Here is a 17,187-nt window from a genome sequence, read left to right as displayed (position 1 = left end):
GCCGCGACAGCTTGACGCAGTGATACACCGTCAATTATTGTTGATTTCTCGATCACACACACATATGCGGCGAGGCTGGCGGCAAGAGTCCAGACGGACCACCCCATGAGCTAAATCTCATCGCTCAACTTACTTACCAGCTGGGCGACAATATCCCCACACCGCCGGTAGTATGTGTCAAAAGTAAGACAGCCCAACGTTAGCAGCCCGTCCCGGCTGATGGGATTCGAGAGAATGAGGTCCTGAGGACGGCTGCATTGGACGACACGGAACCGTCGGCGTCGGGGGCAAGCTGCGAGCTGTATGCAGAAATGTTGCAGCCGTGGCAGACCAACCATCGAATGATGTAGGTACACCAGGCCCGCCCGTTCGTGCATCGACTGGGCGGTTGGGGGTGCACACGAGACTCAAACGAGCGAGTAAGAGTCGTTGCTAAGATGCAGATAGCGCTGCACTTCGCGTGACGGCAGAAGGAAAGAGTCGAGAACGCAGGCTACCAAGGGCATTGGTCGGGAGAGGGCGATGACAAAGCAGTCTTTGGATCCAGTTACCATCATTGGATGGAATAAACATCGCTGCCAACGACGGGCCTTTCTTGGGCGGTTTAGCCGTTAGGGGCTTGGAGACGACGCAAGATGGCTAATGAGCAGACCGGACGTTGAGAAGGTCGACTCGTTAATCTTGAACAAGGCGAGTTGGGTCGAGCCGGCCCTCATCAGCCCATCCAAGCAAAAGAATTTTCTCGTTAATCTTGCAAGTTTCCTTGAACCTTGGAAAATTCGTGTCCTGCGGTAGGTATGTAGTAGCAGACTTTCTAAGGAGCAATCTAGATGGAAATCAGTTTGGGGTGCCCTTTGCTCTCGGCGTTTTACCGGCCGGCAGACCCTGATTCAAGTTGGCCAACACTGGTTGATGGAGACTTCGGCAGTATCGACAGGTTCGCCATGGCCGTCGCCGCGCATCTCTTGTCGGCAATTGCGCTTTGCCTGTCCATGAACACCAGGAATTTTTGTCTCCCAGAGGTGGTATTGTACTGGGTCTTTCGGCCGCGAGGGGCATCTGATCGGACTGGAGCTCTCGCCGTGCCCACCCCGTCCCGGTTTCCCCTCGAACTTAGTTGCGGTGAAGGTGCCCGATGTTCCCAACATGCAGGTAATCCGATCAACGGTGGCTTGTAGCATGCTAAAAAGAGGGGGAGCGCAACAAAAAAAACAGGAGACAAAAAAAAGTTCGACGATCCAAGTGGTCGACTCCATAGCTTCTCGCCTGGCCCCGAGTGGGGGGGTCAACCTGCTCGACGGAGCCCTGATGCCCTGCCACCCGCTAGCGATGGGCGGTGGAGTTGGACCCTTGAAAAGCACGAGTCTAACAGGCAGAGAAAGACCACTTTAGCCTTTGGCGTGTTCTCTGCGTCTGATTGTGGGCCTCAACCTCGTGGGCTCTTGTTGGCGCTGTCGCTGGTGAATGGGCATCCTGGCCTCCGAGATCCTTGGGTCTGGTTCCAAGTGACGATGGTCCAATGTACAGATATGCGGACAAGTGACCAGTGACGGACGATGAGTTGTCATTAGTTCTGGAACATTCAGCATTGGCAGTGTAAGCCTCCTCGACCTGGATAACCTGTCTGTCTGCCCTCGTGAGATCCGTTTTCAGGGTCCAACTTCCCTAGCATCTCGTAGCGTCGCAGCCAGTCCTTTGGCGGTGGTGAAAGACCGAGATATTCATAGAACAGGCCGGCTGGGACCAAGTGAAGAGGTGGCTCGTGTATCACTGAGAGCCGAGGGCCAAGGGACAGGCAATGGCGCGCCTGAGGACATTGGCGCTGTTTGTCCACTGCGGCACTGCCCTGCGGCGCTTTCAAACCCTACGTCGTAGGTACCTCAATGTCCTGTCTAGTGGTGGTTCAAGTTGAGTCAACCGCCTGGAAAACTGGAGGGGGCTAGGAGAGCAAGGGTAGATCGTCAGCGGGAAAGAAGAAAAAAGAAATCCTTGTGAAAATGATCCGTCAGGTGGCTGCACCTGAGAATTTCTCAGTGTATCACGTCCTGCATACTTACGGGGCCTTGAGATTCTTTGCTCCAGGGTTTCGGCGGTCCACGCGTCTGCTCAACACGAGGCACAGGAAAAAAAAGGCTCTGTTCATGGCCAACCGCCCTGTGTGTCGAAAGCAGCCCCCCCGGGAAGAGAGATCGCACTGTATCCAAATTGTGAGCGACGCCAGGGGTGTCATTAGAATGGCCCGGGCTGACCGGCTTTGCTGCATCGAGGCGGTATCATAGGCCGAAGTGTGAGAATGCACTTCAGACCTCAGAGATTGCCCTTCTTCCCAGTAGTTGCGTCTTGGTCCAACTTCATTTGCCAGTCTGACTCGCAAACCCAGCATACGCCACGAGGCCCTTCAAAATGTGATCTTCATCAAAGGTCGGATTTTGACGATTAACGACGTTCGGAGACCTTCCGCATTCGGTCTATCATTGCTATTTTCGTTCAGCGCCGCGAACAAGGCAAGCGTACCTCCACTCTGTATTTCGACGCGGCTGTTTCGCGCCGTACTGGCTGTGATATTCTGGGACCAATATTCCAAACTGGTGACTGCGATGATCGATCCGCCCTTATCATAGAAGCTTGAACTCGCGACCTCGGGTCTCTCAACGTCCCCCATATTTGGACACAGCGAATGCAGCCCCTCTGTCAAGCAGAGCTGAACGGTTGGCTTCTGAAGGGCGTTATTGGCAAGCACCGATTGTTCTTGCAGACCGCCCCGGACGATGCGGCAGACCCAGTGGTTGAAGGACTGCAGTGAACCAATCAGGGCACCCGCATTTCAGTTGTCAGAACGCCCGGTCTGTTGATTCCTGGGGCGGCGGCAGTGTCGTCAACGGTAACCAGGGTGGGATTTCTCATTTCGATATCGATGCCTCGATGCCTCGCCGTTAAGTACCGCGTCGACTATCGAAGCCCTTGCATCCATGAAGAAAGAATGCCAGTCTGCCAGCGCAAGCAGGTTGAATGCTGGCTCATATTGTCATGACGACGGCTGCTTGATTCTCAGTTGATGCAACACCGCTGCCCAAGCTATTCCGTTCATACAGGTGTCTGCCCTGCCTTTGCGGTGTGAACAGCGTGGACTGGATAGGCACGTGATTCTGCTAGCGCGTCGAAGGCCTAACGAGGTTGGCAACTTGACAACGGTCGCCATGGCCTCAGCCTGCACCGTGATTTCTCCCCGAGGACTTCTGGGATGCGTTGGCTCAGGGAGTCAAAAGTCAAGGGCGCCAGGCGATTCCCGGTGCAAGAACTGCGGTGGCACGGATGCTCCAGCTCCCAGCCTTTCCCGTCCCTGAAAGAAAGACAGCTCGCATCTGCGTCCCAGCGCGACCTGCTTCCTCGAGGCAACGGGTTGGCAGGGCGGATCACTTGTTGCCCAGTGCTGGGGGCTGTACTCGTCGATATTGAGGGTCCCCTGCGTTGACCTGGACCGCAGCAAAAAAAAAGACATGGCGTTACGTCCTGCTTTTGCTGAAATTGCGACAGGACTCACAGGAAAAATGGTTCCTGATGATATGACGAACTTGCAGAACACGAGTTCGAGACCGATACACGCTGTGGCTGTATCGAATCGGTATCAAAGGGAGAGAGATGTCCGGCGTGACCGTGGCCAACCGGCAGGCTGAGACCAACGTCTCTGTTCGCTTTGAGTGAACAGGCAACGTCTTCAATACTGAGGCTCTGGATGCCTGAGAAGCAGAGGTAGAAGCAATAATTCCTCCCTACCGGCTCCCTTTCGGGGCCGGGAACGCTGAGCCGCGAGACCGGGTCTGCGCCTTGGCCAGAGATGAACCGGCAGCAGCGACTTCAGTGCTTGGAGAAGCTTAGAGAAGCCTGGCACGCACTCAGCTGAGTGTTTTGTGCGTGTGTCAGCAGCTTGGTTGGTCGCCGGGTCTCTGCGGTGCGTGTGTTGTGTGTGTATGAGTGCGTGCAAGAGTGTGCGTGTGTGCTTGCGCGCGTGTGGTCTGGGGCTGGAAGCCATTCAACTAGTGTGCCAGTGTTCTCTGTGTGCCAGTCATGTTTGGCCGGTGGATCGTTCCGCTGTCGACTGACCCCTGAGTGTGCCTGCAGAGACGCCGCGGCTGGAAAGCATTTGCTTGACACTGTAGGCAAGCACGGTGTCGTAGAAGGTGGAGCGTGCGGTAATTCTCTTCCTCCGCTGCAATCTCCTCCAGGTTGACAGGACATGAAATCGTACATTTGTTTTGCAGCTTGCTGGGCCCTGCTGCGGGAACAACAAATGTGCCAAAATGCCGCGTTTGGCTAGACCTATCCGACGAATCCATAATATTATTTTATTTTATCCGAGGGTGACGACGAACAGGAATGGGCTTTGGTCTTGCCTGCAATGAAATTGGAAAATTGGGTTGTGCCGTCTCTGGCTCAGAGGGTTTCTCTGCAGACCAGGCTCGAAGCAGCCTAGTCAACATTGGCTGCCGAGCTCCCTGAGTCTTGAGCCAAGGGTCGGTCAATGACGGGCAGGGTCGCGGTACCGGAGGTTTAAGACGGTAATGGTGGTGCGTCGTCTTGATGAGGCGAAACGACACACACTGACGTACCGTAGTGGCTGCCAGTCGTCGGAGTCTAGAGATACTAGCAGAGCAAGGAGCAATGGAAGAGACACATTTGCTCCAATGACTGCACATCGAAAAGTCTAGACACACCGGTACGGGGTCAGGAACGTCCATGGATGGTTCTGGAGGCTTGAAATGCCGCAGTGATCATCCGTCCATGTCACTATGTCACTCCGCTTCTGCGAAGAAGACAGCAGTAGACTGAAGGTGAGGCCAAAGTTCAGTTCTCGAGGGTGCCCGTACCCGTAATACTGAGCTGCACAACGGTGGTACGGTGACGGTGAGTGGATGCTGGCTAGGCTCGCTCAGTGCATCCCGTCGTCATAGCCTGGGAGTTGGGTGACTGGGTTTACTTGGGCCGCAGCGATCACCCAGCAGATCGGATGATGGGCACAGTCCACTGGCACAGACTGTCCCTTGCCCTTTGCAATGGGCGACAAGATACGATCTGCCATTCGTCCGGCCCCGAAATAAGCAGACACCGAGTCTGTCAGTGTGGGTGGCCCAGCAGCGGCGTAAAGTATTCGCAGGTGAGAGTGGGAGACTGGGAGTTGCTTTCGCCGTCACTCTTGTCTGGGTTGGGGGCCGCCGTCTGTGGTTTGGGCTAGGGTTTGCCTGGGACCGTCCCCGGATATGATGGGTATCTTGAATCATTAGCTGGAGTCGGAGACAGAGGCAGGCGGTGACCAGACTCGAGCAGCACGGACTCACAGCGGTTGAGAGGAAAGGCACATCGCAGTGCAGATTCTCTGGAAAGTATCGCAGAGGTTGCGCTGTCGCGCAGGGGCAGTATGAGTACCTGCTCTACCCGCGACAACCCAGCCTCCTTGGACCGTATGCAAGGTACAGGCGCCGGGCACAAATTGCACAAGGCTAGCCCAATACTCTCCAGTACATCTAGAAGCCTTGGGAGACTGGGTCATCCCATCACGAAGGCGCGCTAAAGCTGAACCGCCATTAACGATTTTTTTTTTTTGCTCTGTTGGATTTCCTGGGAGCCGGATGACTTGCTAGCTTTTTTGGCGGATGGCACACAACGAGCGAGAGGAGTTGACCATCACGCCCAGGGTGTGTAAGCGAGTACCGTTAGATGGCAGGCTGCAAGTCGAGACAAATCGGTACGATTCACGAAGCGTGGTCGGCAGACTATTGACGTTGACGACTGGAGTATGGAGTTGAAGATTTTTCGGCATCGGCGTTGTCACGTATCTGTGTGTCTGTGATGTAAGTTAATCTGGACAGGTGTCGTGTCTCCTGCATTCTGTTTTTGTTGCCTGGTTGTCATATTTTCCAAAGCCAACGTGGAAAGATGCGTCACAACATGGTCTCGGTCTCCATGGTGGGATGTTTGTCGTCCGCCCTCGGGGTTGCTCTGAGTACACACACGGGTCTGGCAGAATCGCAGGCGGTGCGGTGCGGTGCGGTGCGGTGCGAGACCTGTCGCGGGTGTGGTTGGGTTCCAGGCAAAGGTGGTAGGCCAGGTAGGTACTTCGTAGGGTGGCGAGCGGTAGCGTAGCGTATCCGTGCCGCTGCCGCGGTGAATCGTCACAGGCTCGCACCTCAGTCAGCAGTGTGGACGTGGGCGGGCTGCTGTGACTGGGTTGCGTCGGTATTGATTCTCCGGTGCTTCGTCTGCTCTCGCAGAGTGTTTTTGTTGTGTTGTGGTCGTGTTTTAGCGTGGGTTTTACTCGACAGACACCCGGCCAATGAGAGACACACCACGGGCTTTTGCCTTCGAAGTGCCTTGGAGTTTGGAGTGAAGCAGGCGGGTCCACCTGAGCGGCTGTGATTGGAGGGACAGGCAGGGCGGGCACCTCACACAATGAAGGATGGGGAGGAGGATAGGGCAGGAACAGCGCTGGTTCCTTCCTGACGCAGCAGCTGTCCGGCATGAGCAGGAGCAGGAGCAGGTGGTGCTGCGTGCTTCCTGCTGCTTGCTTCCCTCCGTCTTCCGCCTTCCTGCCTGACTCCCCCTTCCCTTCCCTTCCAGTGGGATGGTACTTTCCGCATGCGACTGCCTCCCTGGACGTGGCTCCGATGCGTCCCCCCTTGGACCTTCAGGCTAGGCCAGGTTACGAATACTCACCTCACACGCCGGCTGAGTGATTGACTGAGAGTGCAGCAGCCAAACGAGGAAGCCATGTGTACGAGTTAGAGCGAATGGCCTCAGGCCCTTGGGAGTTGATGGTCCTTCCACCACCTGCCTACCTAAGGTACGTTGCGTAAAGTAAGTACGGATACGCAGTCCACCCACCCACACACACACACACACACACACACACACACACACACACACACACACACACACACACACACACACAAACACAAGACGCATGAGTCCATCTCGGAGCCAGGCAAGCCAGCAGAGTACGAACACCACCTAGGGCCTAGGGCATAAACCAATGAGGGCCGGCTGTCAGCCATCCAGAAGTCCCGGTTTCCAGCGGTGTCGAAGAGTGTGTGAGCGAGTGTCCACCGTGCCGTCCAATCTGGATGCCGATGGGGATTCCTGTGTCCTAAAACGGGGTCGCGGGTCGCGAAGAGAGTACGTACCGGCGCCATCTGCCACGCTCCTTCGCCTTTTCAGTTTTGACCAGGCGCACTCCTCAGTCCTCACACTCGCTCGGTGCAGTCGCCCTGTCGTCTCCACACTTGATCCAGGGCAGGAGGGTTCCACCCATATTTTTTTTATGGCCTCTTGCTGCTGGTCACTGACGCCGATGCTGCTTTGCTGCCAGGGGGCGCTGCTGGTCGTCGGGTCCCTCAACTCAAAGGCCAGGCCTAGCCTGATGCCAGCAGCGTCAGCGCTGCCAGCAAGCACCACTCACCTGGGCGGAAGCTTTGGCGAGACGTCGAGAGGTCAGTCTTGATATGGATGAATGAATGCGCTGCAGACACGACGCGCCTTGCAAACTCTACACTACCTACATAAAATGTACCACGCATGAGGGATAGCTAGCTGTCCCTGGACCGTGGAGATGATCGATGCCACGACGACGTGTCCTGTCCATCCATAGACCGTGGAGATATTTTTGTTGCCTTCTCTTCTTTCTTGGATACAGAGTACTTCTGCTGGCGTCCCCATTCGCATTTACCACTCAATCACCGCAGCCAGTGCCGGTGCCTGGCCATTTTAATGGCATCCACTTTTGCTGTCGGGCTGTCCTGGTGTGCCTGGTTCTGCTGCTGTCCTGCCCTGCCTGTCGGTCTCTTGCCGTGTCTGGCGCGGTACGGCGGTACCTGCCTGCGGGCACCGCACCTCAGAGGCTCAGGCTGCAGAACATTGCAGTTGCGAGAACGGGTACCCTCTGTGTACCTGTCCTTTGTATGAGATCTTGGTGGCCAAAGCATGTACTTGGATTGTGCTGGGCAGTGGAACCTCCCCTTCCCTCCTGCTAACCCTGCCAACCCTCTCGACCCGACCACCCTCCACCACCCACCACCACCAACTGAGGCAGGCGTGGACTGGATTTCATCTGCTGCTTCGGGCAGTGTGCACCGTACCTCCTCAAACCTCTCTCTTTCCCAGTCTCCCTTCCTCTCTCTCTGTGTCTCTTGCTGGGCGGATACCTTGCCCTTCGTTAGCACCACCTTGGCTTCCACTGTCCCCTCTGTGTACCTACCGACTGACTGAGGTGACCAGTGACCACCCACCCCCTGGTCGTCTCCCCGTCCCCAGTCCCAGTCCCCCGTCCCCGTCCGCACCTTTCCTCCTCGGGTCCTGCTCCTCCTGCTCTTCCCACACACTGGTCTGGTCTGTTCAGTGTCGGCTGCTGCTGGCTTCGCCCTCTCGCCTCCATTCACACGCACGCCGCCATCATTCCTCGCTCCACTCTTCTACCACCCTCACCCCCATCCACCGTCCCCATCCTCCCCAACTCCATCCATCCCAACCCGACCCGTCCCATCCATTTCAGTCCTCGATTTTCTTCCTCGCGTCTTTTTCTTTCCTCCCCTTCCCCCAACCCTCCCCTCTCCCAATCCCCAAAATCCTCGAATCCGCCGTATCACGACGAAATCCACCGTCCTCGACTCTTACGAATTCCCCCACTCGAGTCGTCGACACCCAGGATTCAGGTTCTCGTCTCTCTCCCTCTTCGCGATCTGTTGCCGCCGAACGACATCCGTTGTCACTTCCGCACGCCCTAACTTGGTCGAGTGGTTCGTTCATACGAGTTCGACTTTGAGCTATCAAAACATCGACCGCCAAATCCGTGTTTTCTACCCTCAACAAGATCTTCCGTCAACGCCGTCTTTTTGGCATCGCGAACTCCGTCCGACATTCCCTTTCTTCAAGGTAAGCCCCGACTTTCCCATCATTCGAATATCATCATCTCGTCGCCGCCCGCCCTTTGCCGACAGTCTGATACACGACCTTCGTCCTACGCCTCGACGCACGATCCGACCAAGCAAGACGTTACGCGACACCAGCAGGTTGGCTGGGGCAGTCTCTCCCGCATTCACTCCGACCTTTCCAATCGCCCAAGCTTTTTAGCAAACGCCAAACCTGAGCTGGGCTCTACGTTTTCCGAACGCCAAATGTGCTGGGGTTGCATGACATCGGCTGCATTTGTTTCTCACAGGGGCCACCCTTCACTGGGACAGTCGCCTCCCAGCACTCCCGCACTCCAACACCGGCCCGCCACTACTTGACGCATCATTCGACGAAGCTTGTGTATCAGACTCAGGCACAGACTGTCAAAGTTTTTATTCTGTATCGACGCTCTCGCTGACATTCACCAATCCAGACAGTACTACGGCTTTCCTTCTTCCTATTGCCCGACTTTCTTCATCCGGTGTCTCGCGGCCCTTGGATTCCTGACGCCTCGACGATCAACCTCAGCTAAAGCATCCTTTTTCCGACTCAGCCATCGCCAGTATCCATCCTCACGAAGATACTCATTCTTCTTGGGTCATCGAGCCGTCATCGGTCACCGAATCTCGACTCACCTAGTCTATTTGTCCGACTCCTCCGCTTGACATTCGCTCCACGAAGTCGACCGACACGAAACCCTTGATGGCTATTCGCGGTTACTAAGGGCTAGCGTCTCTCCCAACCCTCTCTCACCGTCTCGATTCCACGGCCTTGGACATCACCATCAGCACATTGCGGCCCAGCCCATCGTTGCTTAGTGTCTCCCCTCCAGGTGCCTCGAGCAACTTCCTCCCCGACAAAGGTCATTCTACGATCTTCGTCGGACCCCCTCTCAATACCGCCATCATGCCCGGAGGCGTCTGCGCTGTCCTCGACTACGAGCTTGACCACATGGCCGAGTTCGTTGCCGAGATGGCCACCCGTGTCGTCATGCCTCTGTCAAGCACCGCCGTCACGCCCCCCTTCCGCAAGTTCGTTTCGCAGATCCTCTCTTCGACGCGTCTGCCCAAGAGCACCATTCTTCTTGGCATGAACTACCTTGCGAAGCGCGTCAACACCCTCAAGCAGAACAACCCTGCCTACACGGTTCCTGAGGGTCAGGTCTGGCGCATGTTGACAGTCTCGCTTCTGCTTGGCAGCAAGTTTCTGGACGACAACACCTTCCAGAACCGCTCCTGGTCTGAGGTTAGCGGTATTCCCGTCGCCGAGCTCAACGCTCTGGAACATGAGTGGCTGGAGCAGTCCGGCTGGCGTCTCTACGTCAACCTGGACTACAGCGAGGACTACAAGGCTTGGCTCACCAGCTGGGACGAGTGGAAGGTCCTCAAGGACCAGGCCACAGCTCGCGCCAACCGCGAGAGACTCGTCCCTGCCATCGACACCAGCATCAACAGATACAGCGGTCGCACCGCTTACAACCACTTCGTTCAGCAGCAGGCAGCTGAATACGAGCGCTACGAAGCCATCAAGCGCAACGAGATTGCCCACCAGCAGGCCTACAACTGGAACTGGCAAGCGGCACCGCTCACCCCTCCCGACTCGGGCTACGGCACACCCGAGTACATCAACTCTGCCACGTCGGCCAACGCCCGATACAACGAGTGGTTCTCTCAGGCGACCGCTAATGCCCAGTGGAATGGCCGCTACCAGCAGCCCTCACACAACTATTACAACCACCGTCACAACCAGACTTACTCGGGTCACTATGGTTACAACCAAACCATGTGGGAGCATGGTGTGGCTGAGTGCAATTGCGCCAACTGCGTCGGGCCTGCTGTGAAGCCGCCCGGCTACTTTGCGCACCCCGGCTTCGGCCAGCCCGTCATGGGCTGAGCCCACCAGCGACACTGGACGGACACAACCGTCTATGAAAATGGCAGGAATTTTGTTATTGGAAAAGTTTGGGAGGTCTAGCGTCACCGGAGACGCAGGCTTTTGTTCTTTTTTTCTTTCGGCATGACGATACATTTGCATTCTTCAGATACCCTCTCACGACGAGAAACCGAAAGAAGCGGTCACTTGACCCGATGGTTCTCACCTCGGAGTTCGACCATCACGACTCGGGCGCGGTTCGACGCCTCCGACCCACCACACAGCTCCGGCTGCCGGGTGTTTCGATACCTGGTACTGACGTGTTGGAGGTGGTTGTTCACGATTCTGCGGCCGCGGCCCCTAATGACATATTTCTTTAATCCTTTGTGTTACCCTTGGTATACGGATAAAATTCATCACTGGCGTTTTACGGTCAACCCCTGCGATTCCCCTGGAGTTTGGACGATAGATTTTGTGGCTATCCGCATGGGTTATGTGGTAGGAGGTGGTCTCAGCCGACGATCCGATTTTCTTCCGACCGGTTCGACGCCACAAAACCAGCGATCGCCACCGACAACGAAATCTCCCGATGTGCTGAGATGATGCTATCACTAGACACCCTCGAACTTCTGGTGTCCCACAGTAGCTCACAGTTTACATCCTCGGGATGGACTCGCGAAGCACCGACAATATTCACTCGTTTGCTTCCACTTTCCTTTGTGTGGTCCGTGGAAGAAGATTGTATTGTTTTCTTGTAATTCTCTCATATTGGCACTCACCGTGTTATTCTGAATTGGCGCATGGTCTACCGGAGTCGGTGGTCCACGTCATCTGATTCTTGAGGTGACGCCTGGCTTTGTTAAATGCCCTTTGCGTTGCCGTGCCAAAAAAGACAAGTTGCATGCAGCGGAGGTACATATGGATCATGTTTGACTTTTTTCGGCTGGGCTTCGGCAGCCATTTGTTTGATTGCAAGAATGAAAAAAAATGGGACTCACATGGAGAGGTGTTTTGCATTGCGCTGAGGGTCAAAACGGAGGGGATTTTCCCCGGCAGGTTTTTTCCTCGCTTTTTTCTCTGGGAGTTATTTTTCTCTACTTTGTTACGCGGCCCTTTTTGGACGGTTGGTAATCGGTACGCTCCTCTCGTTCCAGACTGAACGGGAAACTGAGACGCCGCAGAACCTCCGCCGTCCTCTGTTTACGACATTCTTAGACGTCTCTTATTCTTATTTTCTCTTCGTGTCAATTTGGCATTCACTAGAGAGCGTTATGGGGTATGAATTATCAGAAGGGTGGCAGTTAATGCGGGCTCGTCCTTCCTTGCACGTACAGCCATTGGGATTGTGGTTTTTTTTTTACAAGGTCTGTATGACTTGGGGTTTCGGAGAAAAAAAAAGCCAACGGGACTGGCAACGGACCTTCCACCACGTGTGCAGCGTCGGCCGACTTGAGCGACACGAGCGTGTTCTCGCTCCCACGCCAAGTGTAAGCTGTCGACACAATGGAAACTGGTTTGGATATGAACACGAGGGAAAAGATTGGAAGGAAAAGCAAGGATAAGAAAACGCGTGCAACAAGCACCGACGCATGGGCACGACCCATACTACTGGAAGACGCAGTCCTAGACAAACAGATGAATACACAAAAGCTTGAACCATTTCAGACACCAGTTGAGTATGAAGTGAACATTACAAGTTGATAGCGAGGCGGATTCAGCTCATTTGAAATCTAAAGGTGATGGAAGTGAAAGTGTGGAGGGCCTGCGCCAGTGAGGTTGACTTAGAGAGTGGCTGCCGTTGGAAGATGGGAGCCGAAAGTGGGGACAGATAAAGACGGAGGCTACCTTATGATTCGTCAACCTTCCACCGTCTCGCTTCACTTTCTCCTGCTAGCCAGCCTGGCTTTCAAGATCCATCGTAAACACCACGAAACCATCAACGAAGTGATTCATCGGCCTATTAAACCACCGTGTCATTGGAGAACTCAACTTCTGCTGTTCGCAAGAGCCGTTTTCTCCCCCGGCAATTTCCCACGATTCTGTTGCTCGGGGCATCCCGAAAAGTCGTTTACCCTCGCAGCCTTCATACACTCGGTGCTGGCTGACCATCGTTCACAACACGTCGGCAACCAAGGCTTGAGAGTTTAGTTTCTGAACGCACTCAAAGCACTTTCTTATCCTGGGTTTGATGCCGCTGAGAGACTGAGGGAAAGAGGGAACATGTCGCGATTCGTGTCGGCGGGGGCGATCAACGCCGATACTGGCGAGGCTGTTGCCGTCGCTGAGGGCGAGAGCAAGGCGGCGTCAACGACGACGGGATCTGGTGATGCGGGGCAGACGAAGAAGAATGCCGAGTGGGAGGCCGTGCAGAAGGAGCTTGACGCGGAGAGGAAGAGGAGGGAGGAGGCGCGGGTGAAGGCGGTCGAGGGCGGGGAGAGGAGTTTGTATGATGTGTTGCAGGCGAATAAAGGTGAGTTTCTCTTTTTACTTTTCCCTTCTTATTCACATTGCGCGTCGCTGTTTTCCTGATATTTGATCTGAGGGAGGATGGATGATGAGATTCATGTCAAACTGACGATGCCTGGTTACAGCCGCGAAACAGGCCGCCTTTGAGGAGGCGAACAAGATCAAGAACCAGTTCAGGCCGCTCGACGACGACGAGATTGAGTTCCTGGACGAGGTGCGGGAGGCGAAGCGCGCCGAGGAGGAGCGGGTGCGCCGGGAGACGGAGGAAGGGCTCGCTGCGTTCCGGAGGGCGCAGCTGGGGAAGAGGCCTGCTGATGCTGATGCTGCGGACGGAGACGGCGGTGGCGGTGGTGAGAAGGGAGGGGATGAGGGAGAAGGGGGCGGAGAGGAGGAGTGGGCTGTTGGGAGGAAGAGGAGGCGGCGGGAGAGGGTTGGGTTCGGGGTGAAGAAGGCTGGGGAGGAGAAGCAGGGTGAGGGGGAGGGGGGGAAGAAGAGTGGTGAGGGGAAGGAGGATGAGAAGGCGAAGGAGGTTGAGAAGGTGAAGGCGAGTGCACCTGTGCCGGCGCCGGTGAAGCCTAAGATGGGGCTTGTTGCGTACGGATCGGATTCGGATGATGAGTGATACTAGGAGATCTCAGACCGGGGGCGAGAGACGAAGATGAAGAGGAGTGTACATTGGAACTTTCATCAAGCGGAGGCTTGGCTGAGCCGATATCTATCATAATGCCTCCCGCGCGCCTATTTTTTCCATGCAGTAGAATTACAGAAAATACGCCCCGACCACCGGGGGATAGTGTACAACCTTTTTGATACTCCTAGGCACATCTTACTCTATATTGGCCGCGAGACACGCACGCAAAACACATCCTTCACTCGTCATCAACGTTCCCCACATTCGGGCCCTTCCTCTCGGCGGGCCTGACGGTCTCCCACGTCCAGATGCCCAGCGCGCGGAGGTTGCTCTTGATCCAGCCCTCGACCTCTGTCTCGGGCACCTCGATCGTGCGCGCGCGCTCCTCGACCTCGGGCGCGATCTCGAAGCGGCGCATGCGCTCGGCGATGCGCGGGTCGACGACAACGGGGGACGTCCAGATGCGCTCGGTGGAGAGCTCGGCGCGCTCCTCGTCGTCGCGGGCGTCTTCGGGCTTCTTGTACGCGCTCTTGACCCAGTCGCGCTCCTCGTGCGCGAGGGCCTGCTGCTGCTCGTAGGGGCACTCGGGGTCGCCGGTGGGGCGGTACTCGCGGGCGTGGGCGAAGCAGACGGCGGCGACCTGGCGGCCGATGTCGTCGGCGAGGCGGCGGCGGTTGAGGTAGCGGCCCAGGCGGGTGAAGGTGCCGGAGAATCCGAGGAGGTGGGGGAAGGGGATGGGTTCCGAGGGGGAGAACTCGGCGGGGAGGGAGGGGGGCAGGTGGGCGGCTTGGTAGTCTGCGGTGGAGTTGTGGGGGATTGGTTGAGGCGGGCGTGCGGGTTTCTTTTCTTCTTCTTCTGGCTTTGGTTGCTCCTCCTCTTTCTTGGGCGTCTCGCCGTCGGTGGTAGCAGCAGCGGCTGTGTCGTCGGGTTTGGGGGCCTTCTCCTCCTCGGGCTTTGGCGGCGGGTCGAGGGGCCCGAGCCAGCCCTCGTGCAGGCCGCGGATGTACTCCTTCCACGCGTGGCGGCCGATGACGATGTCGCCGCCGGGGCCGTCGAACTCGGGCACGCCGTTCTTCTGGCGCATGGCGTCGCGGAGGTTCTCCTCGGTCGGGAGCAGCTCGACGTCCGGGCGCTCCTCGCGGGAGCGCCTGCGGCGGATCTTCTCGGCGACGGCGGCGCGGACGTCGCCCTGCTGGCGGCCCTGGACGAACTCCCAGTCGAGGCCGGAGGCGGCGAGGATGGGCTTGACGTACTCGAGGAAGTGGTCCTGGGCGACGCGCAGGCCGTCGCCGGGGGGCGCCTCGATGAGGACGGTGAGGCGGCGGGGCAGCTGGGAGGGGTTGGCGATGGGCTCGGCGGCGAGGGGGGCGACGGCGCGGGCCCAGCGGGCGGTGGCGCGCTTCTTCTCGCGCTTGTCGTAGATGACGGCGCCGGAGAAGGCGGCTGTGAGGGAGAGGAAGATCATCCAGTTGCGGGAGGGAAGGCGTTTGGGCGGGCCGCGCATGCCGAGCATTTGCCAGACGGGGTTCGGTTTCGGGGCTTTGTAGGCTTCGGCGACGGAGGGGCCGGGGGCGGCGGCGGTCGTCGTAGTGGCGGGAGTTGGTTTTGGGGGAGGTGTCGCGGTTGAGGGCGCGGGAGGGGTGGCCTGGGGTATGTTAGTGAGGTGATGTTCGTGATGATGGGGATGAGTGGTGTATACCTCTGGAGGCGTGGGCGGCTTGGAGTCCGCCATGTTGGGCGGTTTCTCAGTGAGAACGGAGAATAATTCCGATCTTCTGGTCAAAATCCGGCTTGTACACGAAGGAATATGGACGCGGAGTAGGCGTTCGCAATTAGCACGAGGGGTCTACCTCGGGCGGGACGAAGCGAGGTTTTTCGAAATTTTGTTCGCGATAAGAGCTTCGCCGAATTATCGGATCTACCCGTCCCAAAAGGGAAAGGTGGAGATTTATCACCCACCGCCTTCCGCATACAGACTAGAGCCCGTGCTCAAAACGCACTACAAGCTGTCACTGGAGAGCCCGTTGTGTTCCTCGCTGAAGACTGCCCGACAAGCACAAACTCAATTGGCAGGGGAGTCTGGTCCAGCTCAGGCTTCGACGACGAAGATGCGCACGGGGGAACATTGCAGCGGCACCCCGTCTGAAGAAATTATGCCCTTCTCTTTGTTTTTTTCCTCCGAGAGCCCCGAAAGGCTGAAGCATCCAGCTCCGGGATCGGGACTTTGATGTTTGGTACGCAGAGGCGGGGTGTCCACTACGGGAGGACATTTAGCTTGGCCACCCTGACTGGTAGATCTGGACTGCATGATCGGCCATACTGCAGAACGACGGCTTAAAAGTCACGATGGCAGGAGGACGCGTTGCGGGAGATGGCTTGACGGGTTGTCATTGGGCATGCAGTCTAAGGTGTCCAGGGTGAATTAGGCACAGACACACAGGGCATCACTTGAGCCTACCGCGAGTCTTGATGTCAGTCTTGGTCAACGTGCCTCGTCAGCTTTCTGTCGGACTTTGCTTGGTGCAGCGTGGCGGTGCAGACAGCCTTCTAACACTGGCGGGAGATCTTCCCATACGATGGTCGAAATATGGAGGAGTAGCACTCTTCGTAACCGTAGATCATGAGTTATCCATGGGTCGTGAGTGGCTGTTGTGTAGTCATAATCCCAGCCGAGGCCCCTCTGGCGGGAACACAGGCGACGCTGAAACACAGGCGAGCAAGCAGAGACGGTGAACCACACCGTACATGCCGTCACACACCAGGCCGGGGCAAGTGGTTTTTGACGGGCGATGTCAAGCAGCGGCGTGAATCAAAAGGCGGAGAGTGCAACGCTGCCATGTGCCACGGACAAGCTTGTGTGGTGGCGGGTGTAACGGGGGGCCGCCCCGTGCATTGAACAATGTGGGAGGCGTACCGCGGGAGACACGATGATGCTATTTTATCTCGTGCTGGGGCAATTGGGAATGGGTTCTACGACGTCGTGTTGCTGTTTGGCCCGTTGCAACGCGTGATGCTTGGTGCCGCGGAGGAGCCAGGCTGCCGGGTGGTCGTTGTGTCGTGTGTGTGCGCGTGCGGCCGTGTCGCGGTTTTGGCATAGAAGAAGCTAGAACAATGCGGGTAGCGGAGGGTATGGGATGACGACGGCAATGCGATGGGCTGCATCAGGTGGAGGGTCAAAGTGACGTGGGCTGCCTTTTTCGCAACGGAGAGACGAGATGGAAGGGCCCGTCGGAGAGATGAACCGGCGAGGAGGGATAGCCATGCTTTGGCTGCGAGTAGGG

General features: G+C 56.9%; 3 protein-coding genes across 3 annotated transcripts; 2 read left to right on the top strand and 1 right to left on the bottom strand.

Moving 5' to 3' along the window:
- Positions 1-9,843: 9,843 nt before the first annotated feature.
- GCG54_00005204 (Meiotically up-regulated protein 80) lies at positions 9,844-10,830 on the top strand (the record flags this gene model as incomplete). Its single annotated transcript, XM_045405233.1, has 1 exon — positions 9,844-10,830. One exon carries the CDS (start codon positions 9,844-9,846, stop codon positions 10,828-10,830), a length of 987 nt encoding a protein of 328 aa, XP_045256616.1.
- A 2,199-nt stretch (positions 10,831-13,029) lies between these two features.
- On the top strand, positions 13,030-13,897 carry GCG54_00005203 (uncharacterized protein; the record flags this gene model as incomplete). Its single annotated transcript, XM_045405232.1, has 2 exons — positions 13,030-13,279; positions 13,401-13,897. The coding sequence occupies 2 exons, from the start codon at positions 13,030-13,032 to the stop codon at positions 13,895-13,897; spliced, it is 747 nt and encodes a 248-aa protein (XP_045256615.1).
- A 247-nt stretch (positions 13,898-14,144) lies between these two features.
- Positions 14,145-15,638, bottom strand: GCG54_00005202 (Mitochondrial import inner membrane translocase subunit tim54; the record flags this gene model as incomplete). Its single annotated transcript, XM_045405231.1, has 2 exons — positions 14,145-15,551; positions 15,606-15,638. The coding sequence occupies 2 exons, from the start codon at positions 15,636-15,638 to the stop codon at positions 14,145-14,147; spliced, it is 1,440 nt and encodes a 479-aa protein (XP_045256614.1).
- Between the last annotated feature and the right edge of the window lie 1,549 nt (positions 15,639-17,187).

This window comes from Colletotrichum gloeosporioides, assembly GCF_011800055.1.
Source record: "Colletotrichum gloeosporioides strain Lc1 chromosome Unknown consensus_116, whole genome shotgun sequence".
In the NCBI taxonomy this organism is placed as follows: Eukaryota; Fungi; Ascomycota; class Sordariomycetes; order Glomerellales; family Glomerellaceae; genus Colletotrichum; species Colletotrichum gloeosporioides.
This window is presented reverse-complemented; position numbering and strand designations above follow the sequence as displayed.